The sequence below is a fragment of the Herpailurus yagouaroundi genome, unplaced genomic scaffold, assembly GCF_014898765.1.
Source record: "Herpailurus yagouaroundi ecotype Mexico unplaced genomic scaffold, PumYag 139, whole genome shotgun sequence".
Lineage (NCBI taxonomy): Eukaryota > Metazoa > Chordata > Mammalia > Carnivora > Felidae > Herpailurus > Herpailurus yagouaroundi.
The window spans coordinates 2,946,817-2,972,672 of NW_024412394.1; the positions used below are offsets into that span (position 1 = coordinate 2,946,817).

At 41.3% G+C, this 25,856-nt stretch overlaps 2 protein-coding genes and 1 long non-coding RNA gene across 9 annotated transcripts in view; 2 read left to right on the top strand and 1 right to left on the bottom strand.

Annotated features, from left to right (window-relative positions):
• Nucleotides 1-2,987, bottom strand: part of SLC26A8 (solute carrier family 26 member 8) — an 83,437-nt gene extending 80,450 nt beyond the window's left edge. For both annotated transcript variants that reach the window (XM_040473317.1, XM_040473316.1), the window contains exon 1: nt 2,879-2,987. The gene's annotated coding sequence lies outside the window, so the exon portion shown is untranslated. The remainder of the gene's footprint in view (nt 1-2,878) is intronic.
• Nucleotides 2,988-5,345: 2,358 nt separating this feature from the next.
• Nucleotides 5,346-25,856, top strand: part of MAPK14 (mitogen-activated protein kinase 14) — a 76,928-nt gene continuing 56,417 nt past the window's right edge. For 2 of the 6 annotated variants that reach the window (XM_040473322.1, XM_040473320.1), the window contains exon 1: nt 5,346-5,871. In XM_040473322.1, coding sequence (XP_040329256.1) covers nt 5,756-5,871 — 116 coding nt within the window. In that variant the 5' untranslated portion in view covers nt 5,346-5,755. The remainder of the gene's footprint in view (nt 5,872-25,856) is intronic. The other 4 variants (XR_005789692.1, XM_040473321.1, XM_040473319.1 and 1 more) reach the window with 3 other exon arrangements.
• LOC121029355 (uncharacterized) lies at nt 6,760-12,677 on the top strand. Its single transcript, XR_005789693.1, has 2 exons — nt 6,760-12,372; nt 12,497-12,677. It is a non-coding gene; the product is annotated as an uncharacterized LOC121029355 (long non-coding RNA).

Genomic DNA, 25,856 nt, shown 5'->3' on the forward strand with positions numbered 1-25,856 from the left:
GCTGTCTTTAAAGAACTCATCACATGATAAAGATAAAACACATGATTCCTTATTGTTTTTTTTTTTTTTTAAGTCATCTCTAGACTTTGTGCAGCTCCATCATGTCTTTCTTGATTTCATAGGAACCCTACTGGTTGATTTTTTTTTTTAATTTTTTTTTTCAACGTTTATTTATTTTTGGGACAGAGAGAGACAGAGCATGAACGGGGGAAGGGCAGAGAGAGAGGAAGACACAGAATCAGAAACAGGCTCCAGGCTCTGGGCCATCAGCCCAGAGCCTGACGCGGGGCTCGAACTCATGGACCGCGAGATCGTGACCTGGCTGAAGTCGGACGCTTAACCGACTGCGCCACCCAGGCGCCCCTTCTACTGGTTGATTTTAATGCATTAGCAGGACACTTCTGATGATAAGAAGCTCCTATTTACAAGTGGCAGATGCAGTTTGGTGTGGAGAAGGTGGTGCATTTCAGAAAAAAGTTATCAAAGTACACTGATGGGAATGACCTTTCAGCTGAGACACAATGCAAGAGGGGGTCTCTGTTGCTGACTCCTGAGGGCATCAGTGTGACGGGTCTTTGCACATGGTGTGATCAATAACATGCTAAGTTCTACCCATAATCTTGAAGCTAAGTGTCTGCTTAGAAAACAATTCCCTGATGCTTCTTGACATCAGACAAAATATTTAGGTGGGTGGACTATGGGTCTGAAGTTCCTAGGGTTTCATTTTCTTTTTCTACAAACGTGATTCTGGGCATCTGGCTTCACTACCAACAAATTATTTTCATCTGTGTAGCCCACACTTGGTGCCCACACAAATAGCATCAGCATAATCTGGGAACATGTTAGAAATGCAAATTCTCAGGTCCCACCTAGCCAAGACCTAATTAATCAGAAACTCTGCGGATGGGCCAGCAGTTGGTTTAAGAAACCTCCAGGTGATTCTGCTACACAATAAAGTGTGAGGACTGCTGTAAATGTAGCCAATTATTTATTTATCATTTATTTGGTTAGTCTTCCCATGCTCAATTTGGGGGCATTGTTAAAAACAGGCACTTTTACTGTCTCTCTCTCCTTCAAAAATAAATAAGCTCAAAAAAAAAAAGTTAAAAAGGGGGCACCTGGGTGGCTCAGTCGATTAAGCGTCCCACTTTGGCTCAGGTCATGATTTCACAGTTCATGAGTTCAAGCCCCACGTCGGGCTCTGTGCTGACCGCTCAGAGCCTGGAGCCTGCTTCAAGTTCTGTGTCTCCCTCTCTCACTGCCCCTCCCCCGCTCATGCTGTCTCTCTCTCTCTCTCTCTCTCTCTCTCTCTCTCTCTCTCTCTCTCTCTCCCCCCTTCAAAAACAAATAAACATTTTTAAAAATGTTTTTTAAAAAACAGGCACTTTGGGGATACCTGAGTGATTCAGTCGGTTGAATGTCCGACTTTTGCTCAGGTTATGATCTCACAGTTCACAAGTCTGGGTCCCACATGGGGCTAGCTGCTGTCAGTACAGGGTCTGCTTTGGATGCTCTGCCCCTCTCTCTGCTCCTGCCCGCTTGCACTCTCTCTCTGTCTCAAAAAATAAATAAACATTAAAAAATAAAAAAGGCACATTTGACCTAGCCCCTGCATCCCCCAAACTACCCCTATCAACCATCTGTTGATTCATTTACATAATATGCTGAAAGTATTTTTTTTCCAACGTTTTTTTGTTGTTTTTTTTTTGTTTGTTTGTTTTTTGGGGGACAGAGAGAGACAGAGCATGAACGGGGGAGGGGCAGAGAGAGAGGGAGACACAGAATCGGAAACAGGCTCCAGGCTCCGAGCCATCAGCCCAGAGCCTGACGCGGGGCTCGAACTCACGGACCGCGAGATCGTGACCTGGCTGAAGTCGGACGCTTAACCGACTGCGCCACCCAGGCGCCCCTATGCTGAAAGTATTTTAAAGGCCAATAATCAAAAACTTAAATGCAACCCAAATTTCTATTAACCTGACTGATAGATGTGAAATCCTGAACCTTAGTTTAGTTGCAAGAATATCTTTCGCCTCATACTGTCATCTTTCCTATATTCTCTATAATCATGGTAAGGTAATATCCACTTCCAAAATTTCAAATAAGCATTTGTAATTTCATCAGAAACAACAGCCCTTTGCCCGTTACTACCTCCATTTTTATAGGGAATGTATTTGGGATATAGCAAAGGCACAAGCGGGGTGCACTGCTTTTAGGATCCTTCAGTTATGCTGTCTGGTGGCTGGGGATGAAGAGCCTTGGGGACTGGGTCGACAGCCATCAAAAGCATACACAACTACCTTCGATGCGACCAGTGGGGTGTGTTGGAGAGAAACTCATGGTCAGGGTGAGGATGTTGGAGAAGGCTTCACAGGGGGGCACTGATAACATCAGTAGGAGTTGAGAGAAAGAGAAGGGAGCCATGGCAGGTGGGAGTGGGGGCGCAGTCCCAAAGAACAAAATGAACAGAGCGGTGAGGTCTGAAAGAAGAAGGCGCGCCTGGGCAGTGGGGCCGCAGGAGACAGACGGTGGTAGCGAGAGGATCAGGCTGCAGCTCAGTTCTGGAGCTTCTGGCAACTCGGACCAAAGAGTTTGAAAGGCTCCCATTGCAAATCGCATGCATCGCCCCCTGTCCTAGCGGTTCGGCGGCCTTTCACAAGCAGAGAAGATCCCTCTGAGAGATAAGCTCTCAGGGATACCGTCATTCATTCATGCCACAAACACTGAGCGCCCGCGACGCGCCGGGCCCTGCCGGCCACTGACGCAGCCCCCGCCCCGGGACTTCGGAGGGCGACCGGGGCTGGTGCCCCGCACCCGGACGCCCGCGCCCGGCTCCACCCTGCAGCCCCCGGCCCCGGGCGGCTCTCTGCCACGGCTCCACCTGGGTCTCCCGGCGGGGACGCGGGAGCGGACGCTGAGGTCCGACGCAGCTGCGGCCTGGCTGGCGGCGCTGTAGACTCGGACGCCGGCCGTTCCCGAGCCGTTGCGGCCGAACCCGAGGGCGTTCTGGCGGGCGGGGCACCAGAGAGGGGAGCGAGGAAGCAGAGCAAGGGCAGCTACGGTGCGGAGCCCCGAGCGGGGGCTCCTGGGGCCAGGGAAGCCCTTCAATCTGTGCCACCCAGGCCTCCACTTGCTTTGGGGTTTGACTGCTCTTGATTGGGGGCCCTCTTGATGCCAGCCCTCGTGCCCCGCACGCCGCACACAGTAATTCACTTAAATCACGCGACGACCTTGTCAGGTCGGAAGACACACAAGGAAAACTGAGGCTATAATAAGGTCACGCAGGTCTCCAACCCTAGCTCTCTGCCATCATTAGCCTGGCTCCTCCCACGGAAGGACACTCTCCAGCCCAGGTCTCTTGCTCTGCTCCCTGCCCTTTAACCCTCTGAAGTTTACTCAGTCCCTGTCACCGTCTCTAACTATGCCTTGTATTCCTGCTTGGCCCCTTTGCAGTTTTGCACTTGGCTCGATTACTGTGTTAGTGTGTAACGCATCACTCACTGGACCTATTCCTTTTTGTAAATTGTCACCCCCTTAAGGGCGGGGAATTTCATCTCGTTCATTAACTGCTGTATTATCCGTGCCTAAACAATGTGGTAGACGCAGCAAGTGCTCAATAAATTTGTGTTGAACGATTGGATGATTGCCCTGCTGTTACTGTAAACTCCATGTAGGCAGCATGCTTGCGGATCCCCATTAATCGGAAGTGCCCCGCACCTAGGAGGCATTCAGTACAGATTTGTTGAAGGAGTGAGTGAATGGATTGCCTCCTGAATCTTTACCCTTTCAGTCACTCTCACCTCACCATCCCAATTTGTTGGGTAATTATATGAATCCCGTAGGATTCCATCGTCCATTCATCTCCTTGATTTTCCACTCCCACTTGCCATTTTATTTCAGTGACATTTTTGCTGTCATTTCCTCCTTCAGCCTTCATTCTTTCTTGGAAAGCTCCCTAACCTGCAGGTTGTCCTGGGACATTTTCAAGCAGCATGTCCTCCTAGGCAAGAGAATCCAGGCTAAGCCACACTGAATCCCCCCAAGAAAGGCTTTCCACAAATCATCCGTGACTCTGGTTTTTGTTTTCTTTGAGGAGAACTAAGGATCCTGCACCACCCCCTAAGTGAGATCATGCTCATTATTCATAATTTGTTCAATAAATATTTATGAGGTACCTATTATGTTCTAGGCACTGTGCTAGATGCTGCGACAAGATAAGCAAAATCTGAGCACTCCAAGGGAAGCATAACACCAAAGAGAATAATCATGGGAAGTGTTGAGAAGTGTCCTGGATTGGATCTAGTTATTTCTAAGAGAGATTGGAACAAACTTTAACAAAGGAATAGGATGGTTAACAGTGGGGGGTAGGTATGGGGTTATAATACCTTGCCCATTCACACTTTATTATCTTGTTCAGCTTTACAAATGACCCCGTTAGGTGGGAACGTAAGGCAGGAATTTTTTTTTGCGGAAACTGGAACCAGGGTCAAGAAAGGTCAATTGACTTGCCTAATGCGACACTTTCATAAAACAGTGTAATCTCTGCCTTGTTACTCCTTAATCTGAGAGGAGTGAATCAAATGCTTAAAATCATCTTCGCTGGAAGCTCTTCAGAGCAGGGCTCGGTTTCAAATCCTCAGAGTAATGATTTCAGAAATCCTTCTCAAAGGGAGATACTGGAGACTTTTCCTGAATCAGAACTGCCTGGGGCATATTGTAAAGATGCGCTTTCTTGGCGCCTTCACCGACCCTATACTCTTAGACTCCCTGTGCGTCCTGGGACTCTGCATTTTTAAGCACCCGAAATGATTCTTCTGCACATAGAAGTTTAAGAACCACTAAGAGAGTGGAAAAACCTCAGCCTTCATGCAGGGCTAATATTTGCTTTGGGGACAGTTTTCGTCATAATTCCGAAGAATTAAGCCATATGTCCTTGAACGGATGGAATACAACGGCTTTCTGGCCAGAACCTACCTTTTTAAATGTATTTCTTGGAAATTAAGGGTTCCACTGAGCAGATACTCGGCTGTTGGTGACTACCCGCAGTTCAAAGATCTTTCGGTATTTTTCCCGACACCCTATTAATCACTGTCGCTCTCCACCACCGAGCCAGGCATTCGCCCCGGTGACCACGGTGGGGCGCACGCGGCATGTGTTGCCCACTTATCCCTCCTACCCGGGTCCGCCTTCGCGCCCTTAAGAACAGTCCCTGAGAGTTCCTGCCTCTGGTCGCCAGCTGTTGCTCTTTTCTCGCGAGAAGTACTCCTCCCATCCTCTCCCGTCGTCAACCCCCTCCCGTGGGCGGGTTCCATATTGGGTAAAATCTCGACTCGCTGAGAGTCCCGGGAGCTGTTCTCGCGAGATTACGGCCAGAGGCTCCTGTTCGCTGGCTCTGGAACCGCGACCAGTGGAACCTCAGCGGGCGCTGCAGCTGGAGCGATACTCCCGCGGCGCAGTCTAGAGTCGGCCCGGTGGGGGAGAGGGTGCAGGGGGAGCGTGGTGGTCGCAGCCTCGAGCCCCGGAGCGTGCCCTTGCCCTCAGCCGGGCTCGCTCCCCGTCGCTGAGGCGCTTCCAGCAGCTGCGGCTGACAGGGGCCGCGCGGGCGCGGGACTCGGCGGGGTCGCGTCTGCCGCACCTGCGCCGCCTGCCAGCGCCGGGTCCCCGCCCGGCCAGGCGGGCGACGAGGGCCGGGGAGCCGGTGCGGGCGCAGGCGGGGCCCCTTAGGGCCACCTCCTAGCCCCGCGGCCGCCGCTGGAAGATGTCTCAGGAGAGGCCCACGTTCTACCGGCAGGAGCTGAACAAGACAATCTGGGAGGTGCCGGAGCGTTACCAGAACCTGTCCCCGGTGGGCTCCGGTGCCTATGGCTCCGTGTGGTGAGTGTCACCCGGCCTGGGGCTGCGGTGGGGCTGGGTGGCCCTCAATGCCCCAGAGCCAGGCCTGCCCCCACAGCTCAGCGATGCACCAAGCGGCAGGAATTTTCCTTGGGGGAGGGCATCGCTGCCCTTCGACCCTTGTCCTGCACTCCCTGTACCCCTTGCACCCCTCACTCTGCACCCCCAGGTAGGTGGTCAGTTGTGTGCAAGATGCAGGTCTTCGGCGGGCGGTGGTGCCGGAGCTCGGCCCTGGCTCGCACCCTGCGCCTGTCGGCTGGGGGTGGGGGGTGGGGTTCTGTTCCGGGGGCTGGCCTGGAGGCGGGGGTGTCTCTTCGGGGGTCTCCCTGCCCGCATGGAGCAGAAAGACCCTCTCCGGAGGTGCTCCCGCTTTGGGCGCCGAGCGTGCCCTCTAAGCAGACGACAAGCCCTGGGAGCTGCGGGGAGAAGCAGAAGGGCAAAGCTCGACCGGGAGAGCGCGGTCGTCTGAACAAAACTGACGACGAAGGGCGTTCTGTCCCGGCTTCTTTTGCAAACCTCTTTCGAAATCTCCTTTTGAGAACCATTCTTTTTGAATTCGCACTTGAATCAGCAGCGACCCATAGAGCCCGAAATACCGACTTTATCTCGGCGAGCCCAGTGCCAGCTTGAGTGGTGTGTTTCCGATTCGGCTGAAAGCGTATTTCCTTTTCGCAGAGTGGGGGTGGGTGGTAGTGCCTGCAAGAATACTGCAGCTTGAGAAACTGGCGGCCTCACTGATTAGTCACATACCGCTGCTCATTTAGGTATTGTTTGACAAAACAGTTTTCTCCTTTGGAGCAAGTGAGATTCAGATCCGTTGGACGCGCTCGAGATCAAAAAGTTGTTGACAATGCTGGGAGGTATTGTAAATGTGTTTTTTTAATTGCAAGACATCTTGCGAATAACTGTTTTCAAAGTCCCTTAGAGAGTTTGCAGGGAACTTGTCTCCATTTGTAGCGTGAGGTACACCATGGTTTTCATAAGGATATGGAATGTAACCCAGAGGAAGGAAGAGACACATCTCAGCTTTCATTCACATTGTGTGTGTTTTAAATGAAATTGATATAAAACTTCTGGATCCGAAATGTTTCACTAACTTAGGTTTTATACACTGTAGTTTAGATTTGCTGTGTCTTGAGAGCTGCTGATCTGAGAGTAATCCATGTATTCATGCGCATGCATCATTTGAAAAGGGCCTTTATAAAATTATTTTTTTTGTTTTGGAACAAACTCCAGGCTTTTGGACGTGTTAATCTTTGTAATTCCTGTGTTTCTTAAAGTCACATTATGAATTTCCTGTTTGGTAGAATCTTCTGGGTAATTGAGATTGTGCAACTGTGTCAAGCAACAGATCATATTGCATTTTCTAGTTCAAGCTGCTTGAGTTAAGTTGCTGATGGTACCATGCTTGACATCTTTCCCCATTTTTATAGTGCGACAGTTTACATTTTAAGGGAATTTGCAACATTTTACTACATATACACATATATATGTGTGTGTGTTATTTGCTCATTTTCAAAGATGTATTTGGATTGTGGCTCCTTTAATAGCTGATTATTTTACCTCTATTTTTCATTCTTGAATTGACACGTTAATTTTTATAGTACCAAGTTTTTGTTTCCAATGATGCTTAAACTTTAATGGAATGGTAAAGCAGAATATCTTAACTACGGGGAGTTTAGTGAACTTCAAAAGAACTGCTTGCAGTTTTCCTGTTGTTGGTATAAACAGCTTTGCACTGGAACTAGAGATCCAGATTTACAGTAAAGTCATTAAAATGACCTTTACATTTCTTTAGTACTATTCTTTCTGGCTTACAGAAGCCTGCAGTTTCTGACACTTTGAAGTACTTTGTTAAACAGATTTTTAAAAATAGGTAATACATTCACATTGTGTAAAAGGATATTTAGTGAAAAGTCTCATTTCCTTTCTTGTTCTCCAACCATGCTATTCCTTTCCTCAGAGACCTCCACTGTTAAGTTTCTTAAGTGTTTTTACAGGGGGGCAGAGCTTGTTCATTGTTTTTTAGTAGTATTTCCCCAAGGGATTGGAAGTGTAGCCTATGGTATATTGGTGGAGGAATATACATCTGATACTATGTGACAATTGACTGTAAATAAATGTAACTGATTTTGGATTGAAAATATCAAAATTTGGATTTACAAGTAAGTGTTCTCTCATTCAGAGTTACTTGAAGAGTTTCTTTCAATTAGCAGTTTTTCGGGTGTTGCAGAAAACATTTTTTTTTTCTTTAATTTCTTTTAGTATCCTTTCTGGAGCCTGTGTTATTTTTCACTACCTTCATCCTTTGGGAGCAGATTTGACTTTAGGGAATAACAAAATCAAACTGAATCCAAATAAGAGAGTTTGTACTCACGTCTGGTGAAAAAGATTAGGCATTCAAGTTGATGATACTGTTTTAGGTCAAATAGGAGTTGTAACTGTAAAGTAATGACAGAATTTCTTGTGTGACTCGTAGAACTGGATCTGAAGTCTGTTCCAAAAAAGAATCTCTGAAAGTGTTTTAAGGAATGCAGCCTCACTAAAATATGTGTCAGTTTCCTAATTTGATTGCTCTGAAGTGTGATACGCTTTGATGTATAAGTTAAAAAGTTTTCTTATATTAAGCCTATTTTTATTATTTTAATTTGTACTAAGTATATAGTAAAAAAGCAAGTAGCAGCCTGTATGATAACCAACTGTGAATCAAAGATCAAGGAATCAGACTAGCAATTGAGAGTTGATAAGGTTTTATAAATATGCCTTTCCTTTTTAGGGGGTAGAGGGAACTAAACCAAGTCTTGAAGTTTTAAGGAACTTTGTGCATTGTCAGTGAGGGGAAATGAAGCAAAATCGTTTAAGAATACATTGTTGCGAAGCATTGATTTTCTGGTTTGGAGACAGAAGGGGGGACTCTTTGTGGTGAGTTTAAGGAAATATAAACAGGAACTTAAATGCCTTTCCTCTGGGTATGGTTTTTCCAGACCTTTGCTGTTGATTAGAGGAGGTGGAGCACTGGCAGCCATAAAATAGGCGAGAGTTGAGAATTACTCTTAAGTCATATTCAGTTGTTTATTCAACAATATTGGATACCAACTACGGATTAGGTAACGGGCTAGGTTTCTTGAGATAGAGCCCTGAACAAGACAGAACGAGGTAATCCATTCCCTCGGAGAGCTTATAGCCTAATGCGAATAATAACTACATTGTATGGATTGCTTACTATGTTCTAGGCATTTTGCTTTGTGGTTTATATTTATCATCAGTATATAAAGCACATACAAGATTTTTAGTAAGAGGATGGCAAAATTTACTAAGATATCAAATCCAACTTCCTAAATGCTTTGTGGAACAAGATTGTATATACATAAATATAATAAAAATAAACAAAGCTAAGTTTTAGTGTTACTAGCCATTCACCATTTTTAATCTTCTTTTTTTTTTCTTTTAGGATGAGCCAGGGCACAAATAAATGAATATACATCATTGTTGACTATGCAAAGATGACTTTCTTGACTCCTGATCAGTAAGGGGGGCATGCCGTTTATTTTTCTAGTGGTGATAATAGGCCCATGCTGATCTTTCTTCCCATTTGCTTTTGTTTGTAACCAAAAGCAAGGTGATTGGCTGCATGTTGCCAGTACCAACCAATAAATGTTTAAAGATAGTGGCAAATATTTATATTATTTATATATAAAGACTTTTAAGAAAGAATTCAGTCAAGTTTGTTATAAAGTCATATTTTATTTATTGAATCCTTTTTTTTTTTTTTTAACTGATGCTTTTCTGCTGGCTCCCATTTTTAAATAAGAGTATTCTGAATCTCTGGCTTTTCAGTTCCACCAGTTTAATATTTCTTGATACTGAAGAGTACTCTGTTTTTGATTTCCCTCTAGCTCAGCTTCAGAGGTGATCTGTGTGTTGACTTTGGCCTTTCATGGGCAACAGTGCACATGGCATTGAGCCCCTGAGGCTTAGGATCCAAAGGTGGAAAAATTCACTGGGCTAGATCACTCTCACTTTAGTATAAATTGACATTTGTATGGGATTTTACACTATAAAGTATTTTCACTCAGAGCATTATCGTTCAGTCTTCACCTGCTCTCTGAAGCCTGGTGTTATTAACCTAGTTATAGAGGTGAAGAACGAGATTCATCCGTTGAAGGAAATGGCTTGCTTGCCAGTGGTACCTTGGATTTGGTTCTAGGGTTTCGACACTTTAGAAGTCGTCTTTCCTCTACATGTAAGCTGCTGAGGTTGTGTGATGACATCTTCTCTTGTGCTGTTTGTCCTTCCCTCTTCTTTTGTGAAGAAGGGTTGCTGAGTCACTTGCAATAGAGCTGTGACTGTACAGCTCCAATCCCACCACCATCATTGCCTAGGTAATCTGAGGGATAGTGACCTAACTTATTAAAGTTACCCCTCTTCCTCAGAATTGATAGACCAAAAATGAACTCACTGCCCAGATTACATTTTTTTCCCCAAGTAACTATTAGTGCAAATAGTTATTTCCTGAATTTATGAATCCTGTTGGTTTGGAATTCTTCAATGTGCATTTTGTAAAGTTGGGACTATCTGTACATATTTGTGTTATATAACTATAGGATATCATAGAAATAGTTGCTTATCCAGGCTTTTGAAAATACATTAAATTTTTGCTTTTTACTGTGAAATTTTGTATTGATTTGTTCCTATCTAAGAGGTATCATTACTGTAATGCTCAATAAAAACCTCATTGTAAAGTGAGTTTCCCTGACCTGGAACCTAGGGATTTCCTCTCATGGTTGCCATGTAGTTAGAAGTCACGCACATGTTTTTTCAGGACAAGAGAAACAAACAAAAAACAAAAACAAAAAAAGAACTATTTAAACTTGAAAAATTTTTTTGTAAATAAAGCTTTCAGGGATTTTCATAAATTAAGTGCATGTGTGTTAAAGATTTATAAAATTAGCTGGTTTTCCAGCATTTCCTGTTAAGAATTTATTTTTAAGAATGAGGAAAATGGTGGTCTGTAAATTCTGCACTTTTGACAAATGGGTCCTGGATTCTGAGTTGTTGGCTCCTAGGTGGAAGGTGGGGGAGAAAGAGTATAGAAGAGAGGAGTCTAGGATGACCCCTAAGTTTTGACTATGGACAAATGGATAGATTTTAGTGCCACTGTCTGAACTTTGGAGTATTGTAAGGATTGTGAAAGCAAAGGGAAAGAAAGATGGGTTCCTTGAGGATAGGACTGTGTGTTATACTGATACCCTGAGCGTCTACTATGTATGGGTTGTTCTTCAGGTGTTGGAAATGGAGTGTGAACAATCAGAGAAAAATTTGTGCCCATAAGAAATTATATTCTAAGAGGGATGAAAGTAGAAGTAGATAATAAATTTAAAAAAATTTTTAGTATGTCAGATGGTTGGTGCTGTGGGGGAAATGAAGCAAGGTAAGGAGAGGAATTACTGGGATGGCTGTGTTGCACTTTTAAGCAGGATAGTCAGGATGGGCCTGGATGATGAAGTGACAGTTGAGCAAAGACCTGCAGGAAGTGATCTAGAACACTGGTTGGACTTGGGTGTGGAGGGAAGAACATTCCAGGCTGAAGGATCAGGAGTTGCAAAGGCTCTGAGGCAACGGCCTCTTTCTCCAGAATAGCTAGACCAGTCTGGCTAGCACTGAATGAACCAGGGGCCAAATAGTAGTAGAAGAGGGTGGAGGGGCTGCAGATGCACAGGGATCATGAAGGACCTTACTTGGCCTTTTAAGAACTTTTGTAAGAACTGTTAGCACCCATTAGAGGTGCTAATAATACTTCAGGGTAGAATGGGGGAGTCCGATGAGTTGGTGCATTGCCCCAACCCATGCGCACAACTGTCATTCCAGAAGGCTCTGAGTACCGGAGCCAGTACTTCTGTTGGGCCCTAGAAATTCAGGGTATTCCAGTCCAGCTCTTTAAATAACATGGGCTTATTTCACTTTTTCAGGTTTCTGTTGCCAAAAGGAAGGGAGCACAGAGATTAGCTCTAGACTTCTGCTGACAAAAGGAGATTAGCCTGCTGGCAGGTTGAACGTTTTCTAACTTCTTTGGGCTTCTAGGTTTTTCCGTACTATTGGGTCATATTTTAAAAGACATTTTTACCTGCCTTCAACATTGCAGATCTCATTTATTTTTTGTTTTATTTGGCTCTGCATCTGCTTTACATTCCTCCACCTTCCCCCAATGACTGTTACCTGTTACTAATGTTTTAGCTGTGAGGCTCCAAAGCCGTCTCTGTTAACTTGAATAAATTGAAATAGATCGATTAATTTGAATAGATTGAAAGATCCTGCATGTGTGTGACCTTACAAAACCCCATAGGATTTATTGTCTTCCTTGCCTTTATAGATACAGGCTTCTCTCCTCTTTCACGGGAGCTATCCCCCTTTTACTGCTCTATCATCTAGTTGCGGAAAATAAGTGTTCCTAAACACAGATTCCCATGGCAACATAACAAAAAGGTAATAGAACAAATGTTTATTTTGTCTAGCTGCTGTCTGAGTAACTTTAGACCCTGAACACGTTGGCTCCTGTTACTTTGAATGATGTTGTTACAGATTTCCTTGTTTTCCTCAAAACCTCTAGGCCTTGGTGATATTGTCACTGTGCCTGTGACATGAAGGAAGGTATGTGAGTATGTGTGTTTTACTGTCAGTCTGCCCACAAGTATGCATTGGTTGCTTTTGCAGGCTTATGGTCCAGAGTGTAGGCATCACACAACACACAAGCATGCCACAAAAAAAAAAAAAAAAAAAAAGGCAAAAAAGCATACCAACTGTCCCCTTTGTTTTCTTGAATTCATTAATTCAATATTGGCAGTGCTAAGCACTGTGTTAGGTGTTGTGTTTATAAAGATAAAAAAAAAAACTGAAAAAGCAGGAAGGGTGCCTGCTTTTGAACATATCAGTCTAAAAGGGACACGTTTACATTGGTTCCTCAGAGATTGCTTTGGATGTCCTCTATAGCTGTTCTATTCTGCATTCTTTCACTTAAGTTGCCATCTCATATCTACCTTTGGGTTTCTACTGCTTCCCTTGAAATTTTTTTTTAGATTCTTTTGTGTCTCTCTTGACTCCAGTGATATACTGGTCACTTTTTATATCTAGGGCAACTTTGTGTAAGGATATGTATTGGAAATCTGTGTCAGAGAAGCCTTTTCATCTGATGATTCACATCTAGAAAGTGATGACATCAGCACGTGCCCACAATAGGTCAGAACTTCTTCTTTTGATCTGCCTAGGGCTCAGGGAGGCTGTGTTTTAGGGGAAGCAAGAGACTGTGAGGGTAGAGGTCCTTTAGATTCTTAACCCAGTCCTGTACTTCCACTTGGGATGGTGCCCTTAATCATGCCCTTAGTCTGTCCTGTGACATTCAGCCTGAAGTGTCTGGGTTATGCAAGTGTAATATCGAATTCTTCTTTTTTGTATTTCCTCATTCCTGTGGTAAAAAGAACTTTATCCCCAGAAATAAATGCTTTATTCTTAATATCTCCAAGAGCTATTTCTTTCTTTTTTTTTACCCCCCTCTTCTGTGATATCCATGTAGGGCTTTAGCTAACTTGAGCCTCTTGAACTTAGACTTTTGCATAATAGTTTCTATTTACGTTTTCTGCTCCAGGCTACCAAATGCTCGGAAAATCTTAGTTATCTTCCTCATTTGGTGTAATAAAATTAGGCTTCCTAATGATTTTAGCATTAAATCGAAGTGAAATATCAATGTTGACATCTTATATTGATAAACTTCTAATAGTTTTCTTGACATTACACGTTTGTCTTGCTTCATTTTCTATTCCTAGTTTAGCGTCCTAAGTGCCTTCTTTATGCTTTGAATGATCTCCTTTGAGGTTAGCAATCTCAATAAGTTAAATGATATCGATGCTAAAGGGAACCAAAGGGAGGAAAATAGCAAATTAAGAAAACAGACCGTTTCATGAACATCTATCAAGCTGTGTTTACATTTCCAAATATAATATAACCTAGGGTTACTCAACCTATTGACATTTTGGGTGAGATAATTTTTTTGTTGTTGGTGGGGGGCTCTTAGGCATTGTAGGATGTTTAGCAGCATCCCTGTACCCTACTTGTTAGATGCCAGTAGCAACCTCCAGTTGTGACAACCAAAAATGTCTCTAGACGTTGCCATATGTCCCCTGGGGACAAATCACCCTTTGTTGAGACCTACTTATATAACCCTACATATTTGGATTGATTAGCCCTGAGGAAAAACTAGATAGGATAACTTGAACCTTCCACCTCCAAAAAGATAGAAAAACTATACTTTCTGTGCATATTCTTTTTGAATTTATCATCTGATACAATCTTAACAGTAGCCTTGCTCATACACTTGTATGTCCATATTTGTATTTCCAAACCTTATCTCAGAAATATCTAACCCTTTGGATTTCAAGTCCATTGAAATGTAATGTTTCATGCTTTCCCTTGATAATTTTTCTACACACTGCTTGAGGATGATCTCAAATGTGGCACTAACTACCCTACGAATAGATTGATGTTATAAGCTTATATGGTTCATCCTAAGAGATATGGAGGTGATGTTTGAAGGAAGCTTTCATTGGCACTGATAAATGACAGTGCTCATGAAAACTGCAATCGTATGAGTCAAGTACCTGAAGGTTTCTGTAACTAATATTAAGGCAGCATGATTTTGAGAGTTAGAAATGTGTGTGTGTATGTATTCGTTTATGTTTTAGATTTACTGTAGTGAAGAAAATCTGTTGGTCATCCATTAGTGTTAAATGTCCATCAATGTTAAAAGAAGTAGACATAAAATATAAGTGAACTGTGTATATAAAAAAGGTATTGATGTGTCTAGAGGTATGGGTGCATTGTGGGCTTTTGTAGTTTGAGTGGTTTCATGGAAGAAAAAGCATTTGAAGATTATTTTGAAAGATGGGTAATATTTGGAGAGGAGGAAAGGGAATGTTTTAAGGTAACAGGAGAAAACATAACTAAGAGAATTGGCTATGAGATGGACTAGCTTGACAGCAAGAATATCTCAGGTAGGGTGAACCCAGTTGTGGTTCTCATTCCGGTTGTACTTCAGAATCATTTGTGGAGGTTTTGTAGATTCTGGTTGTACTTCCGAATCATTTGTAGGCACTTGGGTCCTACACCCAGAAATGAAGAACTAGGTCTGGAGTAGGGCTAAGGCAGTTGCATTTTTCTAGGCCATGGAGGGCTGTTAAAGTTTCTTGAGTTGTAAAGTATCGAGAGAAAAGTGTTTTAAAATTGATACTGACTGGAGTGTGTAGAATGGATTGGAAGAAGCAAATGTATTGCTTTTAAAAGTCTTCAGTGATTTGTTTATGTGAGTATTTATTCTGACTCCCCAGCTAGATTTCTCAGTTTCTTGAGGTCAAGAACTACCTGTTTTGGTATGTATTTATTAATCTTGCATTATGTTCCAGGTACTGGAGGATACACAGATCACCTATAGCTTCTGCTCTCCTTCATGGTTTAGGTTTGGAAACAAATAATAAAGGGATTTTTTGTTTTTTGTTTTAGTTCAGTGTCTAAAATATTGGCTACATTATGTTGCTGATTGTAGTCTTAGATCCTATCTAATTGCTGAATAATGTATATTTTAACTTGAGGAAACTATATTTTAGTTATCCATATCATGACAACAAATGATCAAGGATTTGGTCCCTCAATTATATTTTAATTTCTCTATTTTACTGTTATCTCAGAGGTTTACTCAACCTCAGATTTGAGAATAAGAGATCTAAAAATACATATTGAGAATCTACTGTGTGTTAAACCCCATGCTGGAAGCTGATTGTGAAACTATTTTATAATAGCATGTTATTTCAACTTAAAACATTTAAAATTTTTTTAATGTTTGTTTATTTTTGAGAGAGAGAGACAGAATGCAGGTGGGTTAGGGACAGAGAGAGAGGGAGACACAGAATCTGAAGCAGGCTCCAGGCTCTGAGCTGTCAGCACAGAGCCCGACGTGGGGCTTGAACTCACGAGCTGTGAGATCATGACCTGAGCCGAAGTCGGACGCTCAACTGACTGAGCCACCCAGGCACCCCTCCACTTAAAACGTTTAAAACTATCTTTTATAGTTCGTAAAGTAGTCACATAATCTTATTTGAACCTCAAAACAGCATTGTGAGATAAAGAGAGCTGGTGACACCCCATTTTATTGATTTGGGAACAGGCTTGTAGAAACTTTGTCTGAGATCACCTGCTAGGAAGTGCCAGAACTAAAACTAGAACTCAGATCTTTCGACTACTAGTTTACTTTTCTCTGTATCACACCGCATACGTTTATGCTTAATAGAAAATTTTGAGATTAGAGCGTCAAAATCCCACAGAGACCATTCACTAGGATGAAAAGTAGCTTTGTTAAATGGAATTCCAGTGATTTTCCTTGGGCAGCAAAAAGATTCTTAAGTAATACAATATTCCCAAAAGTAACTGAGATATCTCGAAAACTCCAATATTTTGTTTAAAAAAATCAAGTCACTATGTTTAGTGATTTAAAAATATGACCATAAATTATTTGATGCTTCTCCTTTACAGAGGTGGAGCTCATAATCTTCACCCTCAGTGAAGGTTGGACTTACTGACTCACTGTTCTAATGTATGGAATGTGTAGTAATGATGGAGTGTGATTTCTGAGGGTAGGTCATAAAAGATATGTGGCCCCCATCTTGCTCTCTTCTCTGAACGTTTCTCTGAAATGAGTTTCTCTAGAGCAGTTTTTCAACTTCAGCACCATTGACATTTTGGGCCAGATAACTCTTTGCTGTGAGGGATGTTTAGCAGTATCCCTGGCCTCTACCCATATAGAGATGCCAATAGCACCCCCCTCCCCAGCCCCCTCAACACTGCCCCCCCCAGGTGTAATAGGCAAAAACGACTCAGCCATTATCCAATATCCCCTGGGGGAAAACTGCCTTCTGTTGAGAACCACCACTTCAGGGACAGCCAGCAGCTATGCTGAGAAGACACCCAAGCAGTCCTGAAGAGAAGCCCGCATTGCGAAGAACTGAGGCCTGCCAAAGCCACGTAAGGCAGCCATCCTGGAAGTGGCGCTTCCAGCCTCGGTCAAGCCTTCAGATGACTGTAGCCAACTAAGGCCAGCATCCTGACTGCACCCTCATGAGAGACTATGAGCCAGAACCACTCAGCATCCTGCTCCCCAATTCCTGACTCACAAAAACTGTGAGATAATAAATCTTGTTTAAGCCACCAAATTTGGGGGTAATACATTAAATGTTACTGTAAAATATATGTCATATAAGATGGAGAGTTACAGACTAAGCAAACCAAAAATTGTGAAGGCACGTTAATGCCTGTTACATGCATCTATAGATACTCATGTTCATAGCATATACTTGTAAGGGTGCTTTTCTGGATATGAAGCCTATCAGCACTATTGCTATAAAAGCCTTTTAATTGTAGTAGCAAAGCAAAGTTCATTGATTGCAATACTAAACAGTTACAATGTAACATGGTTAGTTTATTTCATATTTGCTTGCATGCAGTTAAAAATTATTTAATGATTGGGGCGCCTGGGTGGCGCAGTCGGTTAGGCGTCCGACTTCAGCCAGGTCACGATCTCGCAGTCCGTGAGTTCGAGCCCCGCGTCAGGTTCTGGGCTGATGGCTCGGAGCCTGGAGCCTGTTTCCGATTCTCTGTCTCCCTCTCTCTCTGCCCCTTCCCCGTTCATGTTCTGTCTCTCTCTGTCCCAAAAATAAATAAACGTTGAAAAAAAAATTGTTAAAAAATTAAAAAAATAAAAATTATTTAATGATAACTTCAAAACGTTTGTTACTGAAGTTTTCAAACACAAAAGTAGAGAAGATAAACCCATGGTGACAACATTCTAATGAGGCTTGGGAAAATAATGCCACATGTAATAAAATAATCCACATATAATATTTTTGTAATCAACATGAGGTAACTATTGTTCTTGATGCATATGTATCATTTTGCATTTGCAATAAAAAAAAATACATTAACAGGGGCACCTGAGTGGCTCAGTTGGTGGAGCGTTGGGCTCTTGGTTTCAGCTCAGCTCATGATCCCAGGTTGGTGGGATTGAGCCCCACGTCGGGCTCTGCGCTGAGCATGGAGCCTGCTTGTGATTCTTTCTCTCCCTCTCTCTCTGCCCCTTCCCTGCTTGTACTGTCTCTCTCTCTAAAATAAAAAATAAAGTAAAAAAAATATGGTAACAGACACCACTGTGGCATTTATTTACTTATTTATAAAGTTTATTTGTTTATTTTGAGAAAGAGAGAGAATCCCAGCTAGGCTCTGTGCTGTCAGCACAGAGTCTAATGTGGGGCTCAATCTCAGGAACCATGAGATCATGACCTGAGCCAAAATCAAGAGCTGGAGGCTTAACTGATTGAGCCACGTAGACATCCCTCCACTGTGACTTTTAAAGCTTCAATGAAGAAATATCTTACAAAAATCATTTTATTTTCTTTCTTGTTTTGTTTTTGTTTTGTTGTTTTTTAGAAGGGGAGGGGGAATGAGCAGGGGAGGGACAACAGGAGAGAGAGAGAGAGAGAGAGAGAGAGAGAGAGAGAGAGAGAGAGAGAACCTTAGGCTCTGCACCCAGAGCAGTGGGTGGGGCTCGATCTCACCACCTTGAGATCATGACCTGAGCCGAAATCCTGAGTCCAATGTTTAACAAACTGAGCCACTCAGGCACCCCAGTTTGGATTTTTAGACTGCACGTCTAAGTGAATTTCTGCATTGTTTGAATTTTAGTTTTCATCAGGCTAATAAAAATTGAAGCAATTGTGAAAAACATTTTTGCTCCAGTTGCTTAGAAGTTTTGCAGCAAGAATTGGGCCAATCAGGAGTGGCAAGTATCTCGCATATGTGTTGTCATGCCCTGAATTCCAGCCACATAACTAGTGTCCCTGATAAATCCTGTCGCAAATACATTTTCCTATCTGAATGAGATTTTCATGAAAATACTGAATTTGCATAAAAGTTCTTAATAGTTATGTAAGGCGAGTTATGTGGTCAATTAAATTCCTTTTTCCATTCAGGGTACTAATCCGTTGATAGGGTTTTTTATATGTTATTTGTGTTTTGAGCTTCTTTGAGAGGAATATTTAAAACTGAAAAGCTAGAGAACTGGTCATGTTGTACATACTTGTAACAATTGTGTTAATAACATCTGTTGTTCTGCCCATAAGTATGAAAGTGTTATTGTAAGAAACTAAATTCCACTTAAAAGTACCATATATAGTTGCAAATAGTCAAATAATTTTGTGATTTTTTTAAAAAAAATCAAAGTGTTATTTAGAAAAAGTATTTGAGAGTTAGTGAAGATATTAAAAAAAAAACTAACAATATTTCAAATGTTATAAGTTTTAAAAGTCCGTTTTAAGTTTCTTGCTTCTCTGAATATTTTTTGAGGTTCCTAAATCAAAACTTGAGTTCTAGTTTTTGCATAAATTTGCCTTATTTTCATGACGTTATTTCCAAAATGGAGGGGTAGAGCATAAAAATAGAAAACTACAGGGAGACTTGCACATTTGCCTGAATTTAGAAGAAAGGAAAAGTGGATTTCTGTAATAGAGGGAGATGTGTGCCCAAAAATATTTCCAGTATGCTGTATATTGAAATTTGTATCAGGTGTTCTAGGTAAAGAGAAAGTTCCCAAGTTAGTAGTATAAATTACTTAGTTATTTAAAAGGCACATTTTAAAGGCTGTTATCAATTAACCTGAATTCAATTGGAAAAAAGCCTCAAACTGTATGATTGGGAGAAGAGATGTCATGTTTTTGCAAACTATTTCTTTCCCCTTAGATACACATTAAAGTCTATTTATTTTGAGACAGAGCGCACATGCACATGAGCAGGGGAGGGGCAGAGAGAGAGAAAAAAAATCCCAAGCAGGCTGCATGTCAGCACAGAGCCAGGCGTGGGGCTGGATCCCATGAACCATGAGATCATGACCTGAGCCCAAATCTAGTTGATGCTTAACCCCTTGAGCCACCCAGGTACCTCTCCCCTTAGGTATTTTAATTAATGCACTAATGAGAATTTGTTAATTCATTGTAACTACAAATTTTAATATATTTAAATTTTTCATTAATTTCCAAAAATAAAATTGTGTTTGTCTTTTTAACCATGATTGAGGGTTCATTTTTTTCTCATTAACATCATTCAGGGATTAGTGAAGTCATCTATGACCATTGAAAGAAACTGTAAAACCACTTCTGATCCCCACAGATTACTCAGAGACTTGTCAGGTGATTGCTCATTCTTCATTCTGTTTGCGGAAAACCCCAATTGTTTTTTGAGGAAAGACTTGGTGCTGTCATTTGTCACTCTGTGAGTGTGGGCACTTGTCCTCGGCCTTTCTTAAGGGGCTGTCTCTCTTCCTCTACCTAGCAGCTCACCTGGCTGGGAGAGTGTGTTGATCTGCCTCTACTTTGCTACACAAAATCTGCAAGCTGGGTGCCAGCCACGGAGCAGAAACAAAACCTGTGTCTCTAAACCTATCAAAAGCTCAGTTGGTGAAAATCCTCTTTGGAGGATTCTGAGGAACATGGAACTTACTCTCTTTTTTTCTAAACACACTTAAGAGTTCCTCTTTGATTAAGTCCGTCAGAGAGCAGAGTGCCATGCTATTATGTACTCTCCACCCACCTTTGCTAATAATGAACTGTATGTTGGCTTTATGAAAGTCTCCACTGATGGATACTCTAAGAAAAGAACCATCAGAAACCCACTATTATATTTGTGTAAGAATGTTGATTAGGACATTTTTACCACATTATACAGTGTCTCCTTCATAAACATACACAGGAGGAACTTTTCTCTGGTTTTACTACAGGAATAATTATGCCTTTCTTCAGTTCTCCTGAGTACCCAGTTTGTTTTTATTATATGGTTCCTGTGACTCATGTCTTAACTGGTTGTGTTCTCTTGTTGTGTGATGGCTTTAGTGGACTCAGAGCCAAAATTGAGACCCACCTCTAATGGGTATTTAGAAAGGACCTCACAATATACATTTTTTTTTTCAATTTTTTAAATGGTTATTTTTGAGAGAAAGCATGATTGGAGGAGGGGCAGAGAGAGAGGGAGACACAGAATCCCAAGCAGCCTCCAGGCTCTGAGCTGTCAGCACAGAGCCCGATGCAGGGCTTGAACTCACAAACTGCAGGATCAAGACCTAGGCTGAAGTGGGACGTAACAGCCACCCAGGCGCCCCTCATAATATACATTTGTATATTAACCTCATCCGTCCAGAGTTTATTCTCCTGTAATCACTGTCATTTCAAATTATGTATGTACAGTTCCAGGCTGCTTTAAATCCATTGTGGAATAAAGTAGGATAAATAAATTTAGAAGTTAAACAATTATATTAGGATATATTAAGAATCTAGTAAGCCAGTTTTTTTCAGGGAGGGAGGAGGCAAATATGAATGTGTACTTAACCATTCAGTTTTATTTAATGAATATTATATCCTATGCACTGGATTCATAGCAGATGAGTGACTGTGACATAACTTCTTTCAATGAGTTTTACATTTTTTTCTTTAATTTTTTCTTTACCATGTGAATAACTTTATAAAATGTGAGTTAATTTTAGAACTTTGGGAGACTTTATGTGAATTCACAGTTGTAGGAAAAACTTATTAAGCAGTGTATCCTGAGTTTTAGTTTGGGGAACCTCACCATTGTAAAGATAATTCCATTTTATGATGTTGTTCATGAAAACAAGGTTTTTATTTGTAGCTCTAATTTAAAAAATGTGATTAAGAGGCCCAACTGGTAATACTAGTAAGTGAATCATTATCATAAAGGCAAAGCCAGTAGCTGCTCCTTGGGTTGCCCTTAATCCTGGGCAGTTTGGCATTCTGGAAAAAGAGTGAACACTGAAATTAGACCAATCCAGGTTTGAATCCCACTGTGTATGAGTTACATGACCTTGGGTGAGTTGTTAATATTTCTGACCATCAGTTTCTTATCTTGGAAAGTAAATATAACTATCTCAAAAAGTTATTATAAGGATTAAACATTTCCCAGATAGTATGTGACATGGTCAGGTATTCAGTAAATTTGAATTTCTTTCCTTTGGGTATTTAATTGGTTTTATTAGGTGATTAAGAAATTGTTAATTTCTGCTTTGGGTGATTACAGTGTTCAATTTAGGATGAAATGAGTGATTTCTCCTCTCTCCAAACATTGTTTTGATTAGTGATAGTAACGGGAGGCTAGGTCAGAGCAGTTAAATGCTTAAAGCGGTGGTGTTGGGGATGGGTCGTATATTCCTTGTTTCAGTAGCTTTGCTATAGGGATTCTGCTTAACTGACAAACAGAAAGCAGTTTCTCTGAACAATTCCTGCTTGTTCTCTTTTGTAAGCATATTATGTTTTAAAAAGTGTAAGTGTATGTCCTTTGAAGTAAAAATTATTTGTTCCAGGGAAATCATGCAATTATTGATGAAGCAGTATGAATTAAGATGTCCATTGTAGTAGTTTTTATAGTATTTGTGTATGTGAATGAATAGAATGGCTATAATGCCCATCAATAAAGAGAATAGTTAAGTAGATTGTGGTGCAGATATTTAAGGAAATTACTGTAAATTATTGTTTAGTAAAATGGAAAATGCTTATGGCTTACGAACAGAGGATACAAATTTATGTTCTGTGAGTATAGCTATGTAAGTATCATTTGAAGGAGATACAATGTTAATAGTGGCTTTATTAAAGTTAGTACCGGGGTGCCTGGGTGGCGCAGTCCGTTAAGCGTCCGACTTCAGCCAGGTCACGATCTCGCGGTCCGTGAGTTCGAGCCCCGCGTCAGGCTCTGGGCTGATGGCTCGGAGCCTGGAGCCTGTTTCCGATTCTGTGTCTCCCTCTCTCTCTGCCCCTCGCCCGTTCATGCTCTGTCTCTCTCTGTCCCAAAAATAAATTTAAAAAAACGTTGAAAAAAAAAATAAAGTTAGTACCTATTTTTTATTTTAGGTTAATAGAACAGTATAGATGACTTATGCTTGTAATTCACTAATGACCTTATTAAAAGATATAAGCTCATTTTTTAAAAAAATCAGAGGATACAAAAATATAAATAAGTAAAAATGTTAAAATTCTGAATATTTTAGATATTTCTTGTCTGCACATGTATATATACATGTACAAGTATACTTTTTTTTTCCACAGATAGGCTCATTCTTTACTTCTGAAAGTTGTTTCTTCCCATCAATAATATAACATGTACATGTTAGTACTCCGTGGAGATTCTTGTTAATGGCTACAATATATGGGAGAATGTGCCATAATCTAAATTCTCTGTCGTTGGACATTAAGGTCATTTCTGGTTTTGTTCTTGTGAACAGGCTGCAGTAAACATTTGCATATTTTGAACCCAATTTATATATTATATGTAATTTTTATTATTTTTATTTAATCTAATTTTTTTAGAGAGAACACACAAGTGAGAGAGTGTGAGTGTTATTTTTATTTAATCTAATTTTTTTAGAGAGAGAGAACACACAAGTGAGAGAGTGAGAGCAGGAGAGGGGCAGAAAGAGTGGAGGGAGGAGGGGGAGAGAGAGAATATTAACCCACACTGGGCTCGATCTCACGACCCTGAGATTGTGACCTGAGCCAAAATCAAGACGTTTAACCAACTGAGACACCCAGGCACCCCATAAGTACATTTTTTTTTTAAGTTTTATTTAAGTAATCTCTACACCTCACGTGAGGCTGGAACTCACAACTTTGAGATGAAGAGTCACATGCTCTTGCGACTGAGCCAGCTGGACGCCACTATATATAAATTTGTATACTCAATGTATATATTTTTGAACCCACTTTGTAGAAACGTGGTCAACTGTGTATAGTTACACTGTGTTGTTGGGCGTTCTTTGCTTTCATGTATGTTTCATAATCTCAGATGGCAAGTTCTGTGATATCAGGTACTATGTTTAGTGTTTCTTTTATATTCATAAAGCTCTCATGAAGGAGATATTTCAGCAAATACTCAGGAAGTGATACTTTGGTATTTGTAAGAAACCACATCATTGACTCCATCAGTGTCCTAAATTCACAGGGAGTAGTTAGAACTTTAGGGATTGAGAAACTTCCCCTACATAAAGTAATGCATCCAGAGTGAAAGTTTTTTCTTCTGAAATGCTTATTAATGCTATCTTGAGTTCAATGTAAAATTACAAGAAATACTTTGTCCATATGAAATGCAATTAATTATAGTAGGAAGCATTTTAGAAAAGCAGAGTTCATATAATTAGGATATATTTAAAATGGACTGAACTGTTGGCAAAGTTGAACTTGATTATTCTTTAAGAGTTCCATACGGAGATCCATTAAGGAGTCATTCAATGGTATCCATTAAGAGTTCGTGCTTGAAAACATACCAGTTGAATCTGAATCTCAGCTCTGCCATTTTCTGTCCATACTGTGGGCACATTGTTTAATCGCTTTGTGCCTCAGTTTTCTCATCTGTACAATGGAAATAATAATAATGTCTTTTTCTTTTAAGAGAGTGAGAGCATGCACCAGCTGAGGAAAGGGGCAGAGAGAGAGAATCCCAGGCAGGCTCCATGCTCAGCAGGGAGCCCAACGCTGGGCTTGATCCCCTGACCCTGGGATCATGACCTGAGCCAAAACCAAGAGTTGGACGCTCAACCAAATGAGTCATCCAGGCGCCCCAATAATGATGTCTTTTTGATAAAGATGTTCATTTATGTAAAGATCTAAAAACAGTATCTTGCAATAACAAAGCACTCAATAATTGTATGTTTTTAACATTACTATCAGTTTCTTGTTGGATGCTATTGAATTTATTTTTCTTTTAAGATTTTATTTTTAAGTAATTCTACACCCTACATGGGGCTCGAAATTACAACCCGAGATCATAAGTCGCACGCTCCACCGACTGAGCCAGCTGGGTGCCCCTGGATGCTACTGAATTTGTAAAAATTGAGAGCCAAATAATAAAGTTGAAGATTTTTCTTTCATGTTTCAGATAACTGCATTACAAAATACTCTTTCATGCTTTTGTTAAGCATATTTTGAGAGTGTGCCCCTGCCGGGCATTATGCTAAGTACTGTGCAATACAGAAGTGATAAACCAGAAGACAGTAACTGCCCTCCAGGTGCTTATGATGAATGGGAAAGGCAGACATTATTAATGTCTAATAATTAAGCTTTACTATAGGCCAGGCCCTTCTGCTAAAGCTACTACAAAAGTTATCACATTTAATCTTAACAAGCATTCTCTTTATTAGATACGTACCTTATCCTCATTTTATATATATATGCCCGAGAGAATTTAATTAACTTTCTCAAGATTATATAGCTACTAAGTGACAGAATTTGAATTGAAATCCAGATTGTCTAACACCAAAGCCCTAGCCCTTATTTAACCACCCTGCTGGGTGGTAAATAAACATACAGTAATAAATTGTGATTATTGGGATAGGGTACTGATTAATCCTAGCCTACCTTTTGCTGAATAGATACAGGAGTCAAATAGAGATGAAAATATGTACTTTATTACTGTAAAGCTGGCATGGAGAACAGCTTGGACAGGCAGCTCAAGTAGCCTTCTTATTTTTTCCCTACTGAGTTGAACTTGCACATTCAGTCATAGGCAGGTCAGCCAGAAACCTGATGACATTCCTTGCTCCAGGAGGTCCCCAAGGGCTTATCAGTGGAGGAGAGAACATGTTCAGCCTACAGGTGGGCAGGCAAACTGAGGTGGAGAGTTGAGGAGGATGGGTCACATAGCAGGGGCCATTTTCTGTCTCACAAGAGCCATTGAGGGGTTTAGAGAAGAGTATAAGTTGACTTGGTACTTCCAAGAGGGAAGAAGTTATTATTTTATGGGTTTGTAGGAACAGGAGTGGGAGAGAAGAGAACACCCCCTCCCTTTTTGTAGGGTAAGGAAGGAAACAAGAAGGAGGGTGTTGTGAC